Source organism: Falco naumanni, chromosome 13, assembly GCF_017639655.2.
Source record: "Falco naumanni isolate bFalNau1 chromosome 13, bFalNau1.pat, whole genome shotgun sequence".
Taxonomy (NCBI): Eukaryota; Metazoa; Chordata; class Aves; order Falconiformes; family Falconidae; genus Falco; species Falco naumanni.
Window position 1 is genome coordinate 12,605,980 of NC_054066.1, and position 27,431 is coordinate 12,633,410.

The window sequence follows — 27,431 nt, forward strand, 5'->3', positions numbered from 1 at the left end:
GTGTGACAGATGTGCTATTTATGGAAGGGGATTCTGAATATTTTAAAGCACTGACTGTTAGGATCATCTCATTCCCAGCCTTTAAGAACGAAAGGGAACAAAATGCCAAATAACTTCCCAAATAAAAACCTCCATTTTTAAAAAAGATAGATACCTATTTAATCATTAAAAAAGGAAGAAGAGGCAAAAAAGCAAAATTTGATTGGTCTGTTTTTCAGATTAAGTGAATACGTACATACAGCAGTCTAGCTGTTGCTGTGCAACATTTTCTGATTTAACACAATACTTGGCATTAGTTTTCACTTTTAAAAACAGGTGCTCTTTTAGAAAAAAAATCATAGGGTACACAGGTTCCTGGAGAAAGAATATATGGCTGAAAATTTGGCTGCTTTCTTTCTCAGTTGTATTGACAGGTTGAATGAAAGATAGCGCTTCTCTGTACAAATCTGGCCTCACAAGGATCTATTTATTTCAGCAGTTGACCAGAAACCTATTCACTTATAGATATGGTAAACAGTATTTACCTAAAGAAATCTTTCATTGAAATATTTTCAGAGCTAACAGGTTAATTTTCTGAATTCTATTCATGAGTCGGGTATCAGCTTGCGGTATTTTCAGGTAGAGAGATAGGAAGCTGTGAGAAGTGACTGAAAGAGCGTGTGGGATTCTGCTCTCTAAACAGGTAGATCTTACGGTTTGTTTTACCTCACCTGATGTTTTAGCCTTCTGGGAAGGTAATTCAGGTTATAGTAAACTGTGGCATGGTTCTTTCATTCTCCCTTTGGAGACACAGTGACAACGAAAATAAAATCAGTTTTGCTTATTAGGCATTTTTAAAAAGATCAGATTGGCAGGTTTTAATGCTTTTTTCTCTGTATATTTTTCATTATATATGCAAAATATTTTATTGTATTATGAAGTTTTCCAGAAAATAACCCTTTTTTACCATTTATAAAAATTTAATTCCCCCGATTACTCTTGCAGTCTCAGCAGAGGGTGATACCAATTTAATGTATGCGGCTGAACAATGTGCATGCTATTAATCTCAGAAGGTAACAGAAAGATGTTAAGTAGGTGATGTGAAATTTTTAATTATTATTATTATTTTTGCAGCTGTGGTTTAATATTTCAAAATGATTTTTTTCTTAACGATGACAGCACTTTAGTATCTGCATTGACCTCCATGATGTCAGAATGTCATTGTGCAACCGTAGCTAAGAAAAGCCTCCGAGAAAAAAAAAACAAAGGAGCTTTGCATCTTCCAATAACATGAGATGTGCATATACAGTACGTAGCATTTTGGAATTCATACTGTGGTAGTGAGTTGTTGCTTTCAGTTTGATTAGACAATCATTGTTTCGTTTTCCTTGCTTTGACAGTGAGTATGCTTGTACGCTGCTTAAGTCTTCTTAGTGCTATCTAGGTCAGTATACTTAGGATAGCTTTTATGTTCTGTAAGTCTGACAGATACTGTGCTCGACAGAGATCAGCACCAAATTTTCTTCTATTTATTATATCTGAGGATAGAAAAGTATCTTATAATTAATCAGAATTGTATACCACATAGCACCTACTGTTTCTGCATTGCAGATATATTTAGCTCTAACACTGCTTGTGGTTAACAGGGTGTAGCGTAGACACAGACAGCTGATCATGCAGTCAGACCCTGTGCTCGTGTGGTTTGTCAATACTGCTCAGGATTTTGATGGACTGTAAAAGAGAGAAACCAGAAAGGAAAGAAAAAGAAATGTTTTCTTTGTATGAACATTAGACCTTTAGTTATACTATTTTTGATATCATTTTCTTTTTATTTTGTTTTTTGATTCTGAGACTTAAAAATTAGGGAAGCACAGCAAATGCATCCAGGATTTAATACGTGCGACGTGAAATCTTTCTGCATCAAGAGGATGTTACTGTAGTCAACCCAGCGTTTCTCCAATAAGCAAGAAGATTGTTTTGTTTCCTCGGCAGGCGGACTCAGCCATTGCACAGGCAGATTTTGATAAGAGTTTGAAATGCTACTACTGTATCATTGTAGAATTTGGAGTTTGCTAACAGTGTTAGTGACGGGAGCTCATCTTGCATCACCAGTTGATGACAATTTTCTTTGTTCCCTCCCACCCAGTTGAACCAAGACTCTGTAGCTGATACGCAATGTCACTTACAACATTAATCAGATACTGCATTTAAGGTGAGCTGTCCCTTGCCTCCTCCCTTACCAGAGCTGTGCTGCAGTATGTATCTTACTCCTGCAAGCTTAAAATGGCAGGCAGGATTAACGTTGCTTGTGCTGTGTGCATGCTGTGTATTGAATTCATTATACTGTGCCTAGTATCTCAAATGTGAGTATGTAAATGGTCTGTGTGCCATGTCATGCAGTAGTGAAGACTGGTTTGTGCTTCATTACAGGCTTAGATATTTGAGCATCACCTTAAGAATTCTTTTTTCATTTGCAATGTGGTGAGCTGTTAGCTTGTCATCACATTCAAACTACATTATTAGCCCTTGGAAAGGGGGGGGGAAAAAAAAAGCAAACTGTGCTTCCAGATGGTGTCACCCTTTTTCTTCTTGCGTTTACTGTAGTTTAAATAATGTATATTGTATTGTTAATTAATGTGAATATCGAATTAAAGCACTTGAAACTTACATATTTATTATGCAGGTAGGAGGCACGTCGAATCTATTTTTAACTCTTACGCAGTCCACGTTGTGCAATGGGCTTTGGTTGTCGAGTTTATATTTTCAGCTGTGATATCAATAGGCTGATTTTCAGTAAATGTGACAAGTGGCCTTTGCAGTGGTCAGCTTCAAGCTTTGAACCCTCTGAGGAGGAGAAAAAAAAAACAACTACCTTGTGTTGCAGTTTCGGAAAACCTTGGATGAGGACGTTTTTTTTTTCCCCACTCCTGCTTTCCCTATTGATAAACTCGGTTCTCCTGATCACGGTCTATTCAAGCTGCTTCCCATCTGATTTTTGACAACTGCTTCTAAAAAATTATCAAGAAGACCAAGAATAGAACTTATCTCCATCGCTTTACATAAAAATGGCTGGGTGCATTGCCATGCTAACACTGCTCTAAGTGGTACATGCAGGTAGGTTGAGATTTGCATGTTTTACTGATTTCTTGGTCAGTGTTGCAAGAACATGAAATGGGCTTTGGAATGTAGCATTCAGTTTAAAAAATGTATTCAACTGTTAATGGAAACAACCTAATATTAAGTTGTCGGTTTCACATATTGGCAAGACAATTTTTTCTTATCTGTTTTTTAAAAATCTGATGTGAAAGTAGAGCAATCATGTCTGTTAAAATAATCATATGTACTAAGGGCGTGGCAACGCTTATGCAACAAAAGAATTTTTGAAAACCCTATTGATTCAATTACATTTTAAAGCTGACTACAAGCATTACTAAGCTTGCAGTTAAAATGCAAAAATAAAAATTGGGGTAGATAAGAAAAATGAAAAATACTTAAATTCTGTAGTAAGCGCGTTTGCGTTTTGTGCGAAATCTTAAATAAAGATTAATATGCTTTAAGGCTTGTATTTTCAGTATTAGCTACAAACATAAACCTGCAGTATTTCTTTTTATTTTGAGGTAGAAGGACTTTAAAGAGAGAGATTGCTATAGATGGCCCTACCAGCTTAAATTGAGTATCATTTCACTGGAGTGTGTTTTACTTCACACAAAAAAGGTTATGAAATAAAAACTTAACAGCATTAGGTACAAAACCCTGAATTTGAGTATTAAGAATAAAAAGAATTATGAGTATTGTATTACTTACACCAACTTTTGTAATATATTTGTTTCAGATTAATACTGGGCCAGAACCAGTTTCCTTGGCAACCAAATCCTTTTAAAAGGTGCACTGGTAGAGATGTAGAAAGATGTTATTCTCTTTAATAGCAATATCACAGTGCAAATGGAAATTTTGCAGTTGTTTCCTTTCAGTTCTAAACTAGAGTCTGATCTCATTTTATGTTTCCATGCGGCTATCATTTCTTAAACGATGCCATGTTTACAAAGCTGTACACAACAAAAAACTGTTTTATCCCTGTTTAGCACTGGTTGTTTCCAGAAACGTACCCCGGGTTCTTTTTTTAATTTAGCCTAGTCTTGCACGTAGGTCAAGGTTTGTACTGTGTGTATATAAAGTGGTAGTTACATTATCACAGTATAAAAGTATCACTCAAATATTTAGCAGCTGAGAAATGCAGAGAATCAGAAGTATTTTTAAACCTTCTTTCACCTTTGCTGAATTCAGCCACAGTAATGCTAATAAACCTTTCTTTAAATAGCGGACCCATGCTGAAGGTCAGGTAAGGAACTGTGTTTAAGCATACTGGAAAAGAACTTCTGTCAGATCTTAAACAAGCCTTTACAAAAGCAGCTCACTTGTGGTCTGCGGTAATTTGCAAACCTTACAGATTCTATAAAATTTAAGTACTCTAATTCCTTATTTCTCTCTTTAGCTAACATTTTTAACAGCATCAATAAAGTCAAATCTTACGTATACCACAAGTAACTGCTTACACAGAATCAGATATTACTAAATGTCTCCACTGAGCTTATAACGTAGTGTATCTCCTTCTGAAACTCCTTTGTACACGACTCGAGAAATTCTCACTACTGCAATGAGACTTTTGCAGCAGGGTAGCCATTTTCCTTTCATGTCCTTGAATTTAAAATGACTAAGTATATTTCGTGTGGATGAGGATCCAGCACTGAAAATTAATGCAGAGGAGGTATTTAGAAGCACAGCCAATTATCAATAATAGCCTTGACAGTGTCAGTAACATCAAACTAATTCTCGTTTATTTCTAAATATGTCAGTTCAGTGCATTCCAAATAAACAGAGTATAACTGTTCAGGAATATGACGTGTCATCTGTCTTGATAGGCCTATGCTTAATAATGATAATAAAACCATTTGATTCATAATTATGAGATTAATTTGATGCAGTGCAGTATTCCCCTGTTCCACCTAAAGAAGCAGAACTGAAAACGTAATAAACAGCATCTCTCAAGTGACATATTAAAGTTTGCATTTTTTTCTAATTTGATTTATCTCCAGTAGCTTGCTTCTGATTATTTTCCTGTCTGAAATGTTAATATGGAGTGCGCCATTACATGCAGCTATCGAAATTGCATTTCTTTGTTTATTTCTTCTGTGGTTATTTTTAAAGGAAGTTGCTGAGCAAACACTATGTAGAAGCAATCTATTTATTGCTGCTGATATTTATCTTTAGAAAAAATGGGGCACTTAGCGATAAACTGTTTTTATTACGCCTTTGTGTTCAAATGTACCCACTCAAGGCATTAAAAAAAAAGTGGAGCTGCGTTACATGAGCATGCTTTGCTATGGTTGTTTTAAATCCATTTGCAAATTTTCTCTTTTGTTAGGGGGTGCAAGTCCTCTTGTAATTAATATGACTGAACTCAAGTGCTTTCATGAGTCTGGAAAAACTGACTGGCAGCCTGTGAACAGTAATTTCTTCTAGCTAAAGAAACTGATTTATTTATTAAGGAGGAGTCAAGTAATTAGCAAACTGTTTCCAGTTTTACTATGATACGTGGGTTTTAATGTGTTTTAATGGTAGTTCTATGTAGCTAATGCAGAGTGCCAGAATGTCATAGCCAGAGGTACCACAAGAAATCTCGTGTAAACTTCATCCGTTTTATTCCCCTTGGCTAAGGGGGCTAATGGGGGCACACAGGAGCAGGTGCAGTTTTTCACACCTCCAGCACAGCCTGCAAATGTTATTGTTAGGGGACCTTGGGGGTTTGTTTTTTTTTTTAATCAGTTTTATAACAGAAGTCTGATTTTTGATACCGAGTCCTCCCTTTTATAACAGAAGTGTGTTCTTTCATACATGCAAATTCCATTTTTACCTAACAGAAGATCCATACAAAGCATCAGTAAAAGTGAAATCAAACTAAAAATCATTCATTCAGATAGTATCCTACTTTTCCATGACCTTTCTGAATATGGTTTCTTCTGCCTCTAAATTTCATTTTGATTTGAAACTGCAGCTCTCTCAGTGTGAAACTACCTGTGTTCAGATAACATTTGTCAGACCATTAGACAGACTCTGGTAGTAGAGAACAGGTACTAATTAACCCTTTTGGGGCATCTAGTGCTTATTGTACTTTCTCACGTGAATTGCTTTATTATGTTTTAAAAGGGCTTTGTTATGTATAATATTACATTTGAATTCTAGTATTAACAAATGTGGGAATCCTTTAGCTTTGATACGATCTTTTTACCACCGGATTCCTTTAAATGTGATGTTTAAGCTTCCCATTCACCATAGTATTTCACAATCATTTGTGAATACAACTTTATTGGTATTTTAAGTAACACCAATTTTATTTCATTTTGGCCTTTTTTATGCACAGATGTGAGCTATAGAATACTTATTCAAATCAAGATATACTAAAAAAATACTCAGTTAAAACAAAAAAAAAATAGCTCGCTTTCTTACCTTTTAAAGCCAAAGAAATGGATCCTTTATACTGTTATTTATAAAAGTATATAGTGTATTTGCAAATGGAAGATGGATATATGTATTCTTAATTGCTGCTATATAAATGCCAATCAGCTGAGTCATAAGGCTTTATCCATAAGATTTTGCAGTTGGTCTATGGAACAATTTAATTTTATTTAGTATATTTAAAACAAAGGCCTATTCTGAATATTTTTTACACTATTACATGATAACCTTATTAGGATGTTTGATACATAATAACATAAAATCAGGATGTTTGACAACGATGAATATCATTTAAGCAGAGAGATACAGGAAATGTATTCCAGAGAACAAGTGTCACTATCACTGATACTGTGATAATATTTGTGACAAAAGAAACCAAAAGAAAAGTGGCAAAATGAAAAAAGGAAAAAGAAAAGGCCTTTTGAAAGACTACAAAAACACATGGAGGCTTTTAAGATAAAGGATAACTTGTAATTGGTTTCAGCAGTTTAGGTGGAGTCAAGGGAGCTGACTAGTAATGATGATTGTTTCTCCCTGTACCTTATTTGTTTTCTAAACTGGCAAACTGTGAAGCTAATCTTAAAATACACTTGTTTTCCACTGAGTTTACCTTGTGAAACTCAGGACGAGACTGAAGAAGCTGTGGAGGTTTTGCTATCTGATGTCTTATTAGGTAAATATTTGAGGAATAACTTGGATATAGTTGAGATGAGGGAAGGGAAGTAGAGCCAAGGGTTGTTTTTAGTTTAATTTTTCCAGTGACCCCAATGAAAAATTATTTTAAACCTGAAAACATCCTTACATTTCTGTCTAGGATGTATTATGAAATATCATGTCCAGTTTGCACTACACAGGCTAAACCATAATAAAACAATGCAGGCAGAAGCAGTATTCAACAGTTCGGTTAATCATACTGGTTTATTGCTGGTGTGTTGTAAGCCTCTCAGATGTAGATTTGGAGTCCTATAGCAGTCTGGGAAAAAATCTGATGAATTATACGATGTGTATGGAAATCAGTACTTGTCTAATAATTTAGTCATTAAATTTGGATTTTCCCCTTTGCAGGCTGATACACAGTAGCCACAGAGTTCACAAAATTACTGAGATGGTTTTGCCGAAAATACCTGTCGATACCACTTTTAAAAGGCTCTAACAGAAGGACAACCTGATTTTAGGTGGGTAAGTTTATGGGGTGATTATAGCAAGCTGAAATCTCTTTAAAACTCACATAGAAACAGTGCTAAAATATTTAACACTTTAAAGCCACTGCACTACATTTCAGTAAACCTTTTTTTTAGTTCTACCTTTTTAATAGTAATTTAAGAGTTGTTCTTGTTATGGTGCTGCATTGCTCTATTCTCATATCAATATTGTTGGATTTTTCCAGCTCCCACTGGGTTTTTATTGCCATAGAGGTTGGACAAACAAAATCAGGCAGAATAGGTCTTTGAAACAGGTTGTTATAGCCTTCAGTGATCTGTACAAACCGTACATATTGGCAGGCAAGCAAACCCCCCTGAGCTTGCCAGAATGGTAACTCTGGATCCCAGTCACTAGTGTTCGTTACAAATCTGTGCCATACAGTAAAGGTAAAGGAACTCCCTTAGTGCCAATGCCCATTTCTAACATTGTTGTTTTGATTAAGCATAGTTCATCCAATCTCTGCCTTTACCTATGATTGTAATCGGGGTAGCAAAAAACCTCTTGCATTGCGAACGGCAAAAAAGCAGTCTGTAAATTCAAGTACAGTACTGTGATAAATAATCGGGATATTTCAAAATAAAAGTTTCACGTTTTGCATTGCTTTTTTCAAATATTAGCAATTTCCTTTTTTCTTACTGTGAATGTGCAATAATCATCATGGCTAAAATAAATATGTCTGGTATCTGTGCTTTAGATTTGAGATATGTATGTTATTGAAGGAAAGAATCAGTGAAAACCTGATTAATTAATTTTGAACGTGGTTGTATCATAGCGTATAATTTGCATTATAAAAAGGGAGTACTTGCATTGATTTCAGTGGCACTATTCGCACAAATTTCTGTAGGAAACAGTTTGTTGCATCACAGTCACTAATGCTGTGGTATCTTTAAGTCGAAATAAGTAATTAAGGCTACCAGGCAGAATGTAAGATAAGGAATCAAATGTAAAAAACAAAACAAAACTGAAACTAAAAATCCCTCTTCAATTCCTAGAATATCTCAAAATGTTTTCTGTACTTAAGTTTACTTTTAACACACTATGTTGTGTGACGTAGAAAAAGACGTGTGACGTAGATTTTCAGAGACAATAAGATGCCATTGGTAGATTAAAGTATTCAGCAGAATGTTAAAATTAAATTCAGGTTACCTGGACTTAAGAAGCAATGCACTACAAAACCTAAGTTGTCCCTATTTCAAGTAAATTGTCATAGAACGTTTACTCAGTGTATTTTAGGTAGAATACTGGGCCATAACCTGTTTCCTTGGTAACCACATACGAATAAAAGGTACATTAGCAAAGCTGCAGATGTGTGTCAGTGAATGCTTATTAAGCCGCCCAATGCATTTACATATCATGTGCTCACAATAATGCATGCATCTTAAAAATCACCATATAAAAAGATTTCTGGGCATAGCCCAATGTGGATTCTTAATACTCCAAGGTTTTAACCTAAGAACCTCATGTTTTCAATGGAAATATCTCTTGTGGTTTGGGTTTTTTTCTTTTTTTTTACTGCGCTTTAAATTGCACTTGCAGTAACTGGACAAAATTGGCATGGTAGGCTTGGTCTGCAATATTGAAACCTTTTTCCAGGATTCTGAATACTTAATAGCACTGCCTTAAGACAGCAAAATATGGGTGGAATGTTTACGGTGTCTTTTGGAAATGCTCAGGTGTTCTAAATTTGAATCTTGTACTAGTATTCAGAAGCAAGTATGATTATGCTGTTTTACACAGCGACAAACTAAAGCCACTAAATAAAAATGAAACTGGTGTTGCTTGTAGCACTCTCATTCTATCCAGTGTATCCAGGCAAGGAGGTACGACCAAGTGTCATCTTCTAACAGTCAACAACAGGAAAAGGGGTGTGTGCGTGGGAGCTGTAGAAGTAGTCAAAATGGCAGTTGTTCATGACTTTGAGAATATGATGTGGATGTAGCATTTAGGCACTACTCACGCTTCCTGTGTAAATATCTGTATAGTACTATTTTGGCTTATAATCTGTATTTAAAAGAAGCTCAAGTATATAAGATCAGTTTTTACAAATCTGTTTACTGTCTTCAGCAAGTTTACATACAGGATATTTTTGGTCTTTCTTCTTAAAGTATTCCTTTCTACATCAAATGAAAAGTGTATACAACCCTTCAGGTTAACTGTTGTACCAAGATGATATGTTTTTAAGAATAAGTCTAAAATGATGGTCATTAAAAGACAGGAGAAATGGAAATCTGCAATTTCTGATCTTTAATTTAGTTGGGGTAATCTGAGAAGTTGTTTATGTGACCAGTAGCCTAATTAAAAATCCCTTGAAATCAATGAAAAGATTCCCATTGACATTTTTGGAGTGTGCAATAAGAGAGAAGGCTTCATACATTAATAATGAGGTTTAGCAAGTAATGATTATCTTGCCAATGTTAAACATTTCCATAACTCTCAAGAGTCAAGTGTACCAGAATCTAGTATTAATTCCAGATAGTTTGAACACTATCACATGAATCTTTTCATGATCCTGAACCATAAACAATGCTGCTGTATACCATCATCTGCTACAATACTATTAAGACTTCTGAGGAGATAAGGGTTTGAGAAACTGGGGAGATGCAAGTCAACCATTATTATTACTGTTATTATTATTTCATTATTATTTTTTGCTCCCCATCTAAGCTGAACTCACTGTCAGGCTAGGATTTGTGCCTGGGGCAATTCACATTGGTGGCAGAGCATGCAGCACAAACCAGAGCTGGAGCCATCAAGATTTTCCTCTTACTGCCAGCTGATACCTGCTTCTGCCAGAGTCCTCCTCCTCCTCCATTGCATAAGCAGAGGCCCTGCTATAGCTTTTAAGTTGGAAATGTGCAGCAGGATGGAAGAGGAGGAGTAGGGCTTGTGCTGGGACACTTACATCAGCACAAAATAAAGCATAAGAATATTTAAGAGCACACAGCCAAAGTTACTGAGTGTCTAATAAGTTATTGTAATAAATGGCCACACTAAAGTGATGGTTCACAGTAACAGCTATCACTTGTGCATTGGTTTTGACATGCTAAAGTTGACCAATATAACAGCAAAACCATAAATATATATTGCAATATTTTAAGGAATATTGGAGATCAGTGGTGTCCAGCTAACAGCTTGAAGACCAATTTTAGCTTTCAAAATAGCTATGCCCAGCCATAGAGCAGACCAACTGCGTCAGGTGTTTCCAGGCGAAGGGGTTTACCTCTAACTTTTTTTTTATTTGCTACATCAGCTGTAGTAAAGGACAAGAATGGCTGCATTGACCTGGCCCCCAGCATGCCTGAGTGAGAATAACAGTGGCCCCTGAGCACGCAGCTTGGCTGCTCCTCTTGTGCATGTTGGTTCAGATATTTAAAGGATGTTTCCTCTGAAAACTGGAAAATGAAAGGCTGACTTTGACTCCTTTTATTTTGTCTTTTTCATAACTAAATGGGCAACAGACTACCACACAGTAATTGTCCAAAATGAACAAAAATTGTTTAACTTGCTACTTCTCAAATATATAAATTACTACATTTGACAAGTCAACAACAGAAAAAATGTCTGTTGTTGTCACTCTGTCTGTAAACACAGCTTCATGATTGCAATTGATCTGTGCTAGCTAAGGACTGTGCTATGTCCCAGAAGTGTAGGAGGCTAGAAAGTGGCTTGTCAGCAGCACATTAAAAAAATGAAAGACTTAAATGGAAAATAATACTGAGATTGTTCAGAGGTAGCAAGATGTAAAGTCAGCTGATTCTTTGTAGCAGTACAATAGGCGTTTACATTTTGTGCGAAAGAAGAATTTGGATTTATGTCAAGTTATTGTTGTTGCTTCATTTTCTTTTTTAGACTGGTGGAGAGACAAAGGTATAGTTATACCTTTAAAAATTGGTTGTATATGTTCTGTTAGTGTTAATGGAACTCAGACTAGGCCACGCCTAAACTGGAGGAAGGCAGTATCTTACAGAAAGGGTTTCTTTGGTGCACATGCACCACTCGCACAGTTGGAGAGCCAGATTTGAGTTCTGCCAGGCTCCTCTCCTCTCAGCCAGACTTGCAGGTGCAGGCAGCTGCTGCAGGTCTCCATAACTGTGCTCCTCCCTTCCTCTCCCTCCATTTGATGCTCAAGGCAGGTTGCACAAAGGAATTCTTTCCCTTGCTCACGTAAGAGAGAAGAGAGTGAAGCCTCTTTGGGCTTCTGGGTCCTTCTTGTACCCACTTCTGAGTGCAGTGCTGGTCTGCCTTAGGGGTGAAGAGGAGCTGTGTTTTCCACCTCAGCAGCATCACTGTCTGCTTTGACCTCAGCAGTGAGAGCAATGAAGAAGAAAGGCCATCCAAGTGTTTTTGTCATGGATAGGCTGGCAGGCCCTAGGCACTGAGAAGGAAACCAGTCAAGCCCTGGCCAAAATGCTGTCACTCCTGAGGAATTTGCAAGAGCTGGTAATGCTATATATGTTGTTTCCTGCTGTTGTTTAAAAACTGAAACTGCTTGACTAGAGAGGAACATTGGAACATTTTTTTTTCCCTAGGCAGTTTGAAATACCCTTAAGGAAAGAAAACCACATGCCATGAGTTGCAGAAGTGAGATTATCAGACTTCAGCAAAGCAACTAAACACTACCATTTCAGTAACCTCGGAACTGTTTTATACATTTTAAAAAAGTAAAAGTTTGCTGACAAATTTATCTATATTTGCAATTTTACCATGTAAGAAATATAAACTACTTGGACTTCTATTTAAAAACTACATAATATTTGTGTGATGTTACATGCAATCATTTATATATTTAATGGGAACTGATACACATACACTAGCTACACAGAAGATTGCCGTTTTTAATGTATGTAATTTGTATTGTGGCTTATACCCTGAAATCAGGACTGCAGATGCAGATAACACTTGTCTGACTGCCCACAAATATCAGCGTAGTCTGTTCACATAGGTGGGACTGCAGCACCAGCTCCTCCATTTTCTTTGCATGCAGTCAGTTTTACACAGAACATTATAATAAGAATGTACAATCTTGGGTGCAGCCAAGGTGGCCTTATGAAAAATTTCTTACTCTGAAGAATATTTTTAATACACAAGGAGCTGATGGGACTCTGTGTGTGTATATATATATGTATATATGGAAATTAGTACCTTCAATTACAGTACTAGTCACAGAAAAGGTGATTCTTTTTTCAGTGGATGAGCTGAAGTTGCTTTAAGAAAACACCCTATCAATTAAAAAAAAAAAAAGAGGAAGAAAGAAAGAGTCCATTTTCTCCAAATTGTAATATCTATAGACAATGTAGTAGACTGCCAGAGCCTCAAATGGCCAAGTACAAATAAATAAATGTCTTTAAATTGGGGGTATCCTCTATACAAATGATGGTTATGCCTCTGATTTTCAAAACAATTTAAAATAATCAGTTTTAATTAAGATTTAGGGGGAATTCATAACCTACTGTTCTTTAAATTTGTTTCACATTATCTAAAAATATGCTTTATTTATTGTTCAGTAGCACGTTTCTTTCTTTTAAAGGATTACAACAGGTTTAATTTAATTCCTACTACTGTATTGTTACTGACAACACATTTGTAACAAATATTTCCTATGGCACCTGTGTCAGACATCCTCATTAATACATATTAATAAGTATATATGCACCTAAAATAGTAATAAAGAATCAAAAGTAAATCAGCAATAGACAAAGTCCAAGATTAAAAGTAACCTACATGTGAGTATGAAACTTTGCTTCTCAGTTATGTAGGTTGGGATAAAAAAGAAGGTTGTGAAAACTTTGGCATGCGCTTTGCTTTTGCAATCAATACTGCTGTGTTCTTCAACTGTTTGTTCCATCTCCCATAGCTGTTGGTAAACAGCTACTGATAAGAACAGCTCAGTTTGCCATGAGATGAAAGAAACCATGTTTTGGTAGCAGGGAGCCCTAAGCTAAAAAGATAATAATTGCTTCAGTATGTGAACTTAATTTATAATTCCAGTGATATAGAAGCAGTAATTAAGCTCTCCACTGAGCTGTTCAGTATTTCCAAGATGATCTTTTTATACGGATTGTGTAAAATGGTGAAAGAAGAGGGATGTATAGATCAGCCACTGAAATTATGACAATTACCTGACAAGAACAGATTTCTTCCCGTATCTTTTAAACGACCAAGAAAGCATACGATAGTTCCAAGACAGAATGTTGGAAAAAAAGACCTGCCCTCCTTATAACAGGTTGTCTATCTTATATTGAAATCAAACCGTTCCCTCAGAGGATAAGCATTATTTATCATGAAGGGGCTCCAGCAAACTTCTAACTTCCAGGCCCATACAGGGGTGACCATGATGAAATAGTTCATTTCTGGATTTTTTTATTTTTGTCTAAAATGAATCAGTCCCTCCTACTCAGTGGTTCTAATGCATAGGCTTAAGATTTGAAAACATAGTTAACGGCCCAGTAAAATGTTATACACAATAGCTTGTTAAACATAAACACAGGTTAGCCTCGGGCAAAATTATTATTTTCAAGCAAGCTTTATGAGAAAAGCAAACTGTCCATTTTTCTAACAATGTTTTCTACCTGTCTCAAAGATCAGGTTTTCTCTAAGCTTCATGATTCCAAGTACTGGGAAAACAGGTTTTGCTGACTACTTAGTAAGAGGCAGAGGGAGGGAGGGAGAGAATATATAGGAAGACTACCAAATATATTGGAGCGTCTGGCTACATGAAATCGAGCTACTTCCTTCTTTATCTAGGTAAGCATTTGTTAGTGCTTCATAAGCACTAATGGTATTGCTGCACTTGTTTCCTGAGGCAGTGAATAATCTGAAGAAATCAAAATTCGAGACTAAGACTAGTGCTTAAAATAAATATCCTCACGATTGTGTTTCTATATATGCTTAAAAAAAAGATAACTAATCTAATTAGATAAGGAAAGTAAGGTAAATGTGGGTATACTTCAGCAACCAAATTAATTTATTTTGGACTTTTCTGCCCCCCTCCCCAAGGAAGTATAATCTCTCCCTTTTATCGGGAAGTTGCAGAAGTTACGCAGAGCTACTTCTAAATGCTTTCCCTTTCTTCTGGCGAGAAGGGCCTTGAAGGAGAGAGTAAGGCAGTCAGAATCCTTTGTTAGGTTTAAGAGGAATTCTAAATGGTTTGGCCAAAACGGCATCGATGGCCATGGAGCAAGGGGCTGGATATAGGGGAACGCGGGATTTCCTCATCTTCCTAAATTTACAGTCCTTGCATGTAAACAGCTTGGCCGATACGCTAAATATCCCAGCTGGCTGGGTTAATTAAGCGCAAAGCATTTGCTGTAAAATAAACACACGGAGAATAACGTAGCGCTTCGTAAACGAAGCAGGGAAGCCGGGGCGCCGGAATCGGCCTGCCCCTGACAAGCCACGGGCAAATCCGGCTGCGAGGGATTACCGAGGCAAAATGGCGGCCGCGCCGTCCGCCCGCCGTCAGCGGGCCGCGCGCTGCCGCGGGGCTGCCGGGTGCCGCGGGCCGCGCGCCGCCGGGAAGATGGCACCTGTCACGTCCGCCCGCGTCCCCAGCGCGCCGTCCCGCTGAGCTGCTGCCGCCGGCCGCCTCCCTGCTAGCGAGAACGCCACAGGCATGGTTTAAACGCCAGGTAGCTCAAGACCAGTGAGTTGTTCTACGTGCGAGCGTAACGTTGCGTAAGCGTTTGTGTTACTGCCGAGGAGAAGTCATTTTGCAGGGTGGCGGGCATGGCTGCCTCGGCTGCAGGCTGGCTCTCGCCCAGCGCACGGGTTTCACCATAAACAGGAAGCGTCTTCGAGGGGTTATCGGCAGCTGACGGGGTGCCATGCCTTTGATGTCTGGCGCAGCCCCGTGCTCAGACAGACGGGCGTGCTGCCGCTAACGTGCCGCATCGGGAGCTTAGATTTTATGCGGGATTACGGGGCGCTCGCGTTGGGGCTCTGCGGCAGCCGCCGCCCGCCTTGCCTGCAGCCGCAACAGCTGCGTGCCGCCCGGGGCTGCGGGGAGGGGACGGGGCTGCCAGCGCGCGCGTCCAGCCCCCCCGTGTGGGCGAAGGGCGGCGGCGCCCTCCCGCTCCCGCGGCCCTCCCGCTCCCGCGGCCCTCCCGCTGCCGCGGCCCGGCGGCTGCCTTCCCGCTGCCGCTGCCCTCCCGTTCCCGCTGCCCTCCCGCGCCTCGCCCGCTCCTGCGGCCCGGCAGCAGTACCCACAGCCGGCGCTCCCACAGCGGGTGGAGGCCAAAGGCTGAAATTTGGGGTATCAGAATCGGACATCCAGCGAGGAATGGGCGTTTGGGTGGGTGGGTTGGTTGGTTGGTTTGTTTGTTGGGGGGGATTAGAATTATTTTCAGGGCCAGACCAGCTAGAGTGCCCTGTGACAGAGACAGGACTCGCTCTGGTTTTCCAGACGAGAAACACAGCTTAATAAAAAGCATAAGCCTACTCTGAGCGCTGCTATGGTTTTAAAGTTGTTTTCCATGCGATGGGAAAGGATCGTAGGAGGCGTAAGGTAGGAAGGGAGAGGACGAGTTAGGGATGCTAACGGGGCGGGGGGGGGGGGGGGGGGGGGGGGAAGTATTACAAGGCTGACAGGCAGCTTCGTCCGCCACCCTCAGAGACCTGCTAATGCAAACGTCCCGTCCTTGCACCAAATCCCGGCCCCCTCCAGCTGTCCAGATGAAAAGTTAGAGGAAATGGTGTGAGGCTGACAGTGTTTGAAGTCTTAAACACCTATGAAGGCTATAACAAATCTGCGTTAACAGGGAAGGACACAAGCAGCAGGAGTCTAAAAGAGAAAAAAGTACAAATGTGCTTGTAGAAATAATGTGTAGTTATGTAGACTGGAACACTAACCTACACGCTACTGCAAGCTACTAAACATCATTAGACATCATTAAAACTTTCCTGTGTGCCTGAGGTTGCAAGGAGACTGAAGGGGGACCCTGGTCGAGGCAGCTGCGCGTGGCCATACTGCACAGGTGGGGCTGGTGAAGTGATTCCGTGAAAAACTGAGCCACCATCATAAAGGTGATGATCAGGCAGTAGGCTTCCAGGCGGCCAAGGATCAGGATAGTAGAGCTGGAGGCAGCAAAGTATGTGTGTTCTTGGTTTTGTTTGGGTTTTGTTTTGTGTGTTCGCGATGCCTAGCTCTGTTTCTGCTCTAGAACAGATCGGTGTCCTTCAGGGGAGTTAGATACAGATGAATGTTCCTTCTCAGTCACGGAAACAGGCCAAAACCAAAACAGGGGTAGCCTTCAAAGTATGTTAACAGAGCAGAATGAAGCAATCTAAGAAAATTATGGAGTGAAACATGTTTCCATAGTGTTACGTTGGTAAGTACCAGGAAACATACGCATCTTTAAAATTGCGGTAGAAATGCATGGAATAAGAAAACAGAGGGAGAACTGTTCTACAGTTTATCAAGTATCTAGCTGTTTCTTATTTTGCCTGGTGACTAGCAATTGTCCCTGATGTGTGTGGGTTTGGGGTTTTTTTTTCTTTATGCCACTAGCTTGTCTTTCAAATTTAGGCAACCCAAGTGGAATAAGAGTCTGTTCTCATGTGTAATGGGGAACACTTGTCTGACAGTGGATTTCAAAATTTTAGCAAAAGTTAAAAACAGTATTCCTAGGTTGCAACAGTTCTTTCTGGTAGTAAAAAAAAAAAAAGTTGTGTTTATTATATTTGGTATTCATCGGCCAGTAAAACTTGTTGTGATCTCTTTGCTTACTTCAAAGTAATATTAACATAAAAATGTGATCTCTTTGCTTACTTCAAAGTAATATTAACGTAAAAATTAACAGTAGCTTCTTCCCTCTGCAGTGTCCACGTAGAGCTGATTGCTATAATACTTATCATTAGCAGTGTCACCTGTGAGGCGTAAGTAGTCAAACTTGTGTTAGGATGTATCAATCTCTGATCTTTCCATTTTTTAATATTACCTTTTTTCACTTGCGACTGTTGAGGCGCTATTCTGTTGATGTCAGAAAAGGTAACATTATAGTTTAATTAACCCACACTTAAGTTTCAGATGAATATTTAAATCTTCTTTCTCAAAGTGATTTAACAACTTTTAGTAGCCGGTTAAGTCTGTTACAGTTTTTGCAGGAAATCTGCAAATAGTAACTCCCAATCAGAAATTCTGCTGTTCAGAAGTTATATTTATCTATGGGGGCAACAAAGACTGTTAAGACTATTAAGTTATACTACCTACTCATATTCCTAAGAAATTATTTATGTATGGATAGAGATCAGTATAGTCAAATTAATACACATATTTGTGTCAAAAAGGATGGTTTAGTAGGCTGAAGAGTTTTGTTGACCTTCAGTAGGTCAAATGGTATTTACATATGTTTTGGGCAACATTTATAAATAATACTAGAATTTCTTCCATAATTCTATAATAAAAATCATACAGAAAAATAGTAACATTCCAAATGGACTTTTAATTGAATGGTGTTTTTAATTGAAAATTTTTAATAATGCTACTAATACATTAATACATCAAAGTTTGATCTCTGTGTATCGGTCTCAGTAGAGCTCCCTTGGAAGAGCAGGTTTTCCTTTTGCAAATGGACAGTAAATGAAACTGCAAATGGAATGTAGAATATTCCTAAAATATTCCATGTATGTATGTGCTAGGTAGAGCATTCTGATAAGCCATGTATGTATGTGCTAGGTAGAGCATTCTGATTTTATAGCATTCAAGACATGTTTTTCACAAATGCAAGAAGCAAGACAGCTAAAATAAAAGGCAGCAGAGAATTGATTACACACATGAGTAAATGGACTATTTGAGGAATGCATAGGTTGAGACAAAGAAGCAAAGTGTGTTAACTCTGAAAATCAATTTGTTCGGGAATTTTTCTGTATAACTTTCCAATGAGATATATAGCAGAGGGTTTAGCTCACAGGAAAAATAAAAAAAAAAGTCCAAATAGCAAATTATAGTTTCCTCTGTCTTTACACAAGGAACCAATTTAGTGTTCTGCTAACATACCAAAATACCCAGGACTACAAAAACTGGCAGTCTACGTACATGCAAGTAGAAATTGAAAAAACTCACTTTTCTTCTTAGGAGGATAAATTTTGAAATAACTAGTTAAATAAAAAGACTACTACTAAAAACACTTGGGTTTGTGGGCCTTGCTTATAAATGCCTCTTAGTGTAGAAGTAGCAGTCTGATACATTTAGCAAACAGTATGTCAGATGATGGGCCTGTGAACTAAAACCAGCTGTCTCCAATAAACAGAACAAAACCAAACAGAAAAAACACAGGCAAGTTCCTATGGGGCAGTTCACTGGGAGGTAGAGTTGACATAATTTATTTCCTATACTCGGGAAATAACTCTATCAATAGCTCCTGTTGTGAAATGTTTTTGATGTCTAACAGTTGGTTTCTAATACCGTATCACATGAGCAAGTCAGATGCAATCTCAGACATTGTCAATGAGAAAAAAGAATCAATTATGGGCTAGTGGCTGCTTGCTTGAAGAAAAGTGTTCTTGTCAGTTTGTAGCATATCAAGTCTTCTAATGAAAGAATACTATCTACAATTATATATGGGGTTTCAGATACCGAACCAAAGCAGATAACCATACCTTACTATTGTGAATTTCAGGTTATCATTCTAAATGAATAAGTATCTCTTATTTTAAGCTGAATAAGTGTAATAAATAACCACATGATTAAACTATGATTTTAAGATTTAAAGGCACAAAACAATGCATCCAAATTTACAGCTGCAGTGAGTGACCAGATAATAAAAAATTAAATACATGCCTACATTTCTGTCACAGTTATACTGATGAATTAATTTCTTGACATCCGTGGCATATATAAGCATCAGAGGTATTTTTTGTGAATCACAATTTTGTGTTTTCTGAATTCTGTGCATTGAAAATGCTCAGCCATTAAACTGTATTAGAGGCTTTGGCCTTTTGCATAGACAATACCTTCCTGATAGAAACAGTGGCCATGCTGCAAGGTACAAATTTTATTTCCAAATTTCATCTATAATGTACCAGATTTATGATCTTTTTCATAGTACTTTGTGTTTATCTTCACAGTAACGTTATAATTTTTATTTTTATAAATTGATTTGCAGTGAAGTAGCTGCTGGATTTTTGGTGAAGCATCCAAAGTGTAACTAGATAAGCTAGAGCAAGGGTGTATGTCCCATATTACTTAGGTTGTTATAAAGACCCCGTTTTCAAGAAAGGATTCTGAATAGCTTAGGTGAGAAAGCCACTGTGTTCTAAACAGCTATTTCTGTTTGCTCAATATGGGTCAAACCTTTATTTCACCATTTGGATCAAACCCCTCTTAATAAATATATTGGCATTTTTAATGTAAACTATTTGAGGGTAAAGGTCATTATAAAAATTTTCAACATTAATTTTTGTTTGGAGCAGTAGATGGAATGTTTAGGAGGTATGACTAACTTGTAGTGCTACAGTGTGGTACTATTTTAATCTATCTTACAAAATATCTGTAGCTGGTTATTTTCTTTAATAAGCATATTGATTCCACAAGTTGAAAGAAAAAGGTCTTTAATAAATATGCAGGTTTTTTTTTTTACAGTGGTGTGATTGGTAAGTGCCAGTAGGACAACTATTTCTTCATGACTTGAAATCAGAAATGGGCAGTAGTAGTTGAAAACACTGCTCAGAGATGGAAAAAAAAAGAAACAGACGTCATTATATGGTACAGATAGGAATTTGAACAAAAAGAAAAAAATCGCCTGGTTAAGTTGGAGATTTTCTCCAGGTACATACTGTCGAATTAATGCATTTTTTCAGTCCACTTTCATATTTTACATCATTTAATGCAATTAAATAAAACCAATATATTAATACAGTAACAGCCTGTCTAATCTAAACATTTTTGTTAGCATTAAACCTCATTATTATAAATTGGCAGTTATTTAATATTATTTACTATTGCAATTATGTCTTATTTGGTAGAAATTAAGAACACACTATCATATTACAAACTGCAAACATGTTAAATCTAAACCATAGCTGAAGAAAAAACATTATATTACTCGTTTTACGCATTGAATTTTTAAATTCAGTTACAAATTTTCAGTCATTTTAAAGTGTAAATTCTTAAATAAAATGTAATCACTACTTAAAAAGTAACATTCTGTTAACATAAACCATGTTAGATGTACTATGCTATTGTTTACAAATTTGCGTTTATCTTGCATTCATTTGTTTATAATGCCTTATCCTGTAACTGGAAGTTTATTGCATGGGATCTCTGATCCTGTTTTAGCTATCAGCTTAATAAGGGGATCAAATGCAGTTGTGTTGTGAAGTCGTTGTCTGACAAACTGGCCCTGAAAACAGAGTCCTCAATATCCACAGAACCACAGCAATTCAGCCTTCCCCATCTTGTCTACCAAATACCTCAACCGCAGGCTGGGGGAATTCCCTCAAGGGTTCTGTGAATCATTCAGTGTGAACCTGAGCAGATGCACCCACTGGCACAACAGAAAGCTGGCGGCTGCGATCCCCAAGGAAAGACACAGGGTGGGTGACAGACCCACGTGGGGACAGAGAAGATCCTCTGCCTCCTGCTGAGGAGCTACAGGTGTTCCTGCATCCTTGATATGTACGTACATAGATTACCTTCAGCATTGTTGGCACAACTTAACCTAAGATGACTTCAATTGAAATACTAGAACAAAATTGTACTCATTCTTAAAATTTGAAAGTTAATAAAATAAGGATATGTATAAAATAAATATAGAACTATAAAACTGATCTGTTACTGAACTGGGTGATAAATGCCTTCTAAATATATTTACATTCCTTTTCTTTTTTCTTCTTATAGATGACAGTCATGTCCCATTCAAAGGATCTCAAAGACGACTTCCACAGTGACACTGTACTTTCCATTTTAAATGAACAGCGCATTCGGGGTATTTTATGTGATGTCACCATAATTGTGGAAGATACCAAATTTAAAGCCCACAGTAATGTGCTGGCAGCTTCAAGCCTTTACTTCAAAAACATTTTTTGGAGTCGTACTATTTGTATTTCAGGCCATGTACTGGAGTTAGATGATCTCAAAGCTGAAGTGTTTACAGAAATACTGAATTACATCTACAGTTCCACAGTAGTTGTTAAGAGGCAGGAGACTGTAACGGACCTTGCAGCAGCAGGGAAAAAACTGGGAATATCATTTCTAGAAGATCTTACAGATATTAATTTTTCAAGTTCCCCCTGCCCCTATGCATACTGTATTAATGAAAAAGGGACTGTCAAAGAGGAAAAACATGAAAAGAGACATGAAGACTCCGCTGTGACAAATGGACCACGAATTACAAATGCATTCTCGATTTTTGAAACTGAAAACAGTTTATTTTCTCCACTTGATTTGAGGGCGAGCTTTAAAAAGGTGTCTGAGACAATACAAGCTCCCAGCATCAGCCTCGACAGAAGTGACGTTTGCAAAGATGCTGAGCCAGCCAGTACGCTGGCTGAACACTCCTATGCTGTTTCTTCTGGGGGAGATACTTTCCAAGGAACGCCTTTTCTTGAACAGGACAGCAGCCCTTCATACAAGATGACTGAAGACCACTATGAAAATCTCCAAGCCACACCACTCATTCACCCAGGAAAACAAGCAGGTAATACTCCTAAAACAGCCTTTAAGCCCCAGAGTACTGGTTTGGCCATAGCAAAAGTACCAGCCTCTACAGCGACCACTACAGAAGCTCCACATGAAGCAGTTACTGATCAGGCAATTACTTCCTTTCCAAAACCTCAAAATAAAGCAGGAGACTTGCATTTATCCAGAGAAGAGGACAACAGTTCTGCTAATGCCTCTGGATCTGTGGCAACTGTTGTTCCACCTGTTTACAACTGTAACTGTTGTGCAAAATCATTCAGTGACAGGGCGTTACTTAGTACTCATCTCCAGCTCCATTCAGAGCGTCAGGAAACTTTCATATGTAAATACTGCAGCAAACAATTTGCAAATCTAAATATACTGGAAAGTCATGAACAGGTCTGTGTGAGACCAAGTAGCTTATCGGTTCACAATGGAAATGAACAAAATTTTGCAGATAACTATACTACTACAGAAGGAAGGAATGGAAGTTCATACACAAACGCAGAGCCTCTGTTGTCTGAAAACAGCATCACTGATTATTCTAATGCAAACTGCACTTTACCAGAAACAGATCATTTGGTTAAAGTTGTTGATGGGCAGATACTATACACTTGCATCGTTTGCAAGCGTAGTTATGTAACATTATCTAGCCTTCGAAGACATGCAAATGTGCATTCATGGAGAAGAACGTATCCTTGTCACTACTGCAATAAAGTATTTGCATTAGCTGAGTATCGCACCAGACATGAGATCTGGCACACTGGAGAAAGACGGTATCAGTGCATTTTCTGTCTGGAGACTTTTATGACTTACTATATACTAAAAAATCATCAGAAGTCTTTCCATGCAATTGACCATCGTCTCTCAGTAAATAAAAAAACAGCCAATGGAGGCTTAAAACCAAGTATGTACCCATACAAACTTTATCGACTTTTACCTATGAAATGCAGGCGACTACCTTATAAGTCCTACCGAAATTCTTCATACGAAAGTGTTCAAACAGGTAGCCAGGTTAATGAAACTGCTTCTACTAACTGTTTCATTCAGAGTTCTCTTAGCTCTGAGCTACCACCACTGAATTTTCAACGTAATATAATAGCAAATGACAGAACTCTAGCCTTGGATACATCTGCATGTAACGATACAGCATCTTCCACAAATACTCAGAATTCTTCCTCTTGGGGAGTAGGTATCTTAAATTCTGACCTGCAAAGAGACTTTTTTACAGCTGAAAAAAGAGTTTCTACTGCTGCAAATGACTCTGGTTCTCAGGAGTGTGATTCCTCAGTTGTGTCTTTATCGAATGTGAATGAAAATTCAACCTCTGTCATCAGTTACAGCAGTTCTGCACCCTCTGTTATAATGCACAGTAGCAGAGTTTCATCGGTAATAATGCACGGTAAAACAGTCACTTCTGTAGAAAACAATAAGACAGAATCTTCAAATAATCTACCTAGTCAGTCTGTAAGTGATGATTGTAAATACGGGTCAGATAATAATGGAAAGTGCATTACAAAGTCAAAACCTGTTAAAGAGAAAAAGAAAACACTGCTGTACAACAGAGCAGAAGCAACTGAGGATATGCAGCATGTCACAGGATCTGGAGGTTCATCTAGCAAAACAACAAATACCGTCCAAGAATCGAGTAAAACTGAAACATACATTGCAAAGCCTGCCTTACCTGGAACATCTACTGATAGCAACGTTGCACCTCTTTGTCAAATAACAGTAAAAATTGGTAATGAGGCTATTGTAAAAAGACACATATTGGGATCTAAGCTGTTTTGTAAAAGGGGGCGAAAATCTAAACATGAGTCCAAACAGGACAATCTAATTGAGGAATCAGAAATGGAGGTAAAAGAAAGAAGCCCATCTAGGCTCTATAGTTCAGAATGCCTGGAACTGACAGAAATGTGTGATGATGTAAGTGACCAGGACTCCAGTGATAAACCCTGGAGACCCTATTATAATTACAAACCAAAAAAGAAATCCAAACAGCTAAGAAAAATGAAAAAGACCAAATGGAGGAAAAAGCATGGAAGCAAGAACACCATTATGGAAAGCCACAACACATGCAGTCGAGAATATGCGCTCAGAAATACCCCTGAGGAAAAAGTGATCAGTCAAGAAGAGAATGCAGAAATGCCCAGTCTTCATTGTGAGCTCTGTGAAAGAGATCAGTCTTCCACTGCAGAAATTCAAGAACATGTACACTGGCATGTAGCAACTTCAAAGCCTTACATTTGTGAATTATGCCAAAAACAATTTCAAAGTCCATCCACTTTAAAAATGCATATGAGGTGTCACACTGGGGAAAAGCCCTACACTTGCAAAACCTGTGGTAAATGTTTTTCAGTTCCTGGAAATCTACAGAAACATGAACGTATTCACCTGGGTGTTAAAGACTTTGTCTGCCAGTACTGTAATAAGGCATTCACTTTAAATGAAACGCTCAAAATACATGAAAGAATTCATACTGGAGAAAAACGCTACCACTGTCAGTTCTGCTTTCAGAGCTTCTTGTATCTTTCTACCAAAAGGAACCACGAGCAAAGGCATGTACGTGAGCACAATGGGAAAGGATACGCTTGCTTTCAATGCCCCAAAATTTGCAAGACAGCAGCAGCTCTGGGAATGCACCAGAAGAAACATCTATTCAAAAGTCCTGGTTCACAAGACAGAAAAGAACAGTTTTGCAATGAAAGCACTAAACTTTTGGAAAATCCACATTTCCTTGGCTCAGAAGGAAGTGAAGTAAAAAATATACAAAATGTAACTCCAGAAGTTATACTGTGAGTGACAGTTGTGTAAAAGAAGAAAAATCCAAAACTATATGTTGGAGAAAATACAGATGCATTGAATGGGGAAATGTCTCCGCTGAAATTAGTATCATTTACTGAGATCAAATGTCTTCACCTAAACATGTGTCAATATATGCAAAACAAAAAAAAAAAAAAAAAAAAGGAAAAATAACACAGAAAACTAGTATTTGCAATAATACCAACTTTACGTGAAAGACCCAAAATACTTTTGCCACAATAGACTTCTAACATACTGAGAGGGAGAAAGAGAAAAAAAAATATGACCAACCCAAACCCTTCTACTTAGCATTACAGGAAACTAGTCACTGAACTATTTTATAGTGCTGTTTTTGAGTCAGAATTGTTCTAGGCAAAATAAATATGTAGGTTCGCAGTGTACTCTGTAGAAGGAATTTTTGCTGCAGAAACCATATATTGCATTCTTTCACAAAAAGTAATGTGTTTATAAACAAAGTGTAATCTAGTGTATTCAAAAGTGAAGATGGGAAATGTTTCATGAACTTGGGTATGCTGAAGTACAGTTGAGTTCTGGTGTGCTTTTCTGTAACTCAACATTTACAAAACATATTCAGGAGTTTAAACCCCTCTTTCCTTTCCATATTCAGTTTTGTAGTTACCATAATAACCGTTAAGTCTGAGTGCTTGTGTGGAAAGTATTCCAGATTTATGGTATCTCTGAGACATTTAATAAAGATTCAGTGGAACTCACAATAGCCAGTCTTCCAAACTGCATAAATCCCAATGTCAATGGCCTGGTAGAGCTATTCAGGTGCATTTGTCTAAAAAAATGTTTCTCAGCAAACATCCTAGCTTAAAGAAATCCTGTATATAAATGTCCACTTCCTGCTGGGTCTGCAAATCCTGTCTTTTAGAAATACAATTCTTCTTAGAAGAAGAAGAGGAGATTATTAGGTAGTCTTCCTCCTCATCCTGGAATAATCCCTGGACAGCAAATGACAGAGCAACTCCCCATAAATACTTTGATTTTGGGGAGTAAGTAAATACTCAGATTCTTGCTTCCGTATGTATCCCTGAGGCAATCCCTATGTATAAACAGGGGTAGGGCCGGTTTTGGGGGTTCCCTGTCATTCCCATGCCTTAAATACATCTAACCTTCATATGGCCCTTCATGAGTGATCCCCCCTAACCATGCCAGCATCTGGACCCAGGCAAGCTGTGTCGCAGCGTAGTGTGTATGTGCCCAGCATTGTGGGCCCATAGCAGAGAGGTGCCTGGAACAGGTTGCTGGAGGAAGGAGTGTTGGCCTTTCTGCCTCCCTCATCCTGCCACGCTGAAGGGTTACAGTGAGCCTTATGGCTTCACAGTTAGCTAAGATTCGGGAGAATAGGCTTCTGAAAGACATCACCAAAATATTACACTTATTTTGTGAGAATATGATTAATTTTAACTGAGATTAAGAGATCTTTAAAAAGTCAAAAGAGGTGGTATGTCTACAAGTTGAAATTTATATGATAGGGCTCTGTTGTACTGTCTCTGCATTTCCAATTAGTCATGTTTGTTCATCTCTGTGAAGTGTTAAAAAAATTAAGTCAGGACAAAGGTCAGTGATCCTCAACTTCATTCTATGGGCATATATGGTACACAGTTTGTTTACTTACTTCGTCTTGAATATTTTAAAAGAAACTATAGCTTGGGTACAATAAAAATACAATTGAAATGTTAATGCAGTATTGATTGAAGTAATAATATAGTCCACTTACTTATTCTATCATTGGTGAATGCTATGAACCCCTTGAGAAATTTTGGTTTCATGGCAGCTTTGGTTCCATTTAAGTAAGGTTAACAGAGGAATAAGCGGGAAAGTACAATGATGTTTCAAAGAAAGTACACAAAGATATCTTATAAGTGGACTTGTATGATGATAATTATAGACCAAAGCAAATAAGGTAGAATATTTATAAATATAAAGATAATTTTACAAGTATTTTATATAACTGTATAGTTCATAAGAAAAATATTGATAGCTTGTGTTAGGTTTGGGGGGGTTTGTATATTTTGATAAAAACACAATGACTTTGTAACTCTGTATATTCTTTACAGTTTATAGCAAAGCAGTTTTAAGATGGCAATGTCATGTTTATAGTTCAATTGTGGCACTTTTACTACAAGTAACACGTTGCAGTAATGAGTCAAGTATTAATGACCAAATTAGAATTAAAGTAAGTGTAAGAGAAGGTAAATACTATACGTTGTCAAAGACTGTAATTTGCTACATAATCACATCTGTATTTTTGTTCAGAAAAAAATATTAAATGCAGATGTTAAGGCTTGATAAA

General features: G+C 37.8%; 1 protein-coding gene across 10 annotated transcripts; it reads left to right on the forward strand.

Moving 5' to 3' along the window:
- The first annotated feature begins 1,355 nt into the window (after positions 1-1,355).
- Positions 1,356-27,431, forward strand: ZBTB38 (zinc finger and BTB domain containing 38). 10 transcript variants are annotated; one of them, XR_005830618.1, is made up of 5 exons: positions 1,356-2,191; positions 2,663-3,093; positions 7,558-7,667; positions 17,512-17,568; positions 20,273-21,523. XR_005830618.1 is itself a non-coding variant. In XM_040612842.1 (5 exons), exon 5 carries the CDS (start codon positions 21,530-21,532, stop codon positions 25,106-25,108), a length of 3,579 nt encoding a protein of 1,192 aa, XP_040468776.1. In that variant the 5' UTR covers positions 1,820-2,191; positions 2,663-3,093; positions 7,558-7,667; positions 17,512-17,568; the 3' UTR covers positions 25,109-27,431. The 10 variants fall into 10 exon arrangements, 9 of the variants coding, with proteins under 9 accessions (XP_040468776.1, XP_040468773.1, XP_040468779.1 ...); XM_040612842.1 differs by lacking the exon at positions 20,273-21,523 and adding an exon at positions 21,530-27,431 and having other exon boundaries at positions 1,820-2,191; XM_040612839.1 differs by lacking the exons at positions 17,512-17,568; positions 20,273-21,523 and adding an exon at positions 21,530-27,431 and having other exon boundaries at positions 1,820-2,191.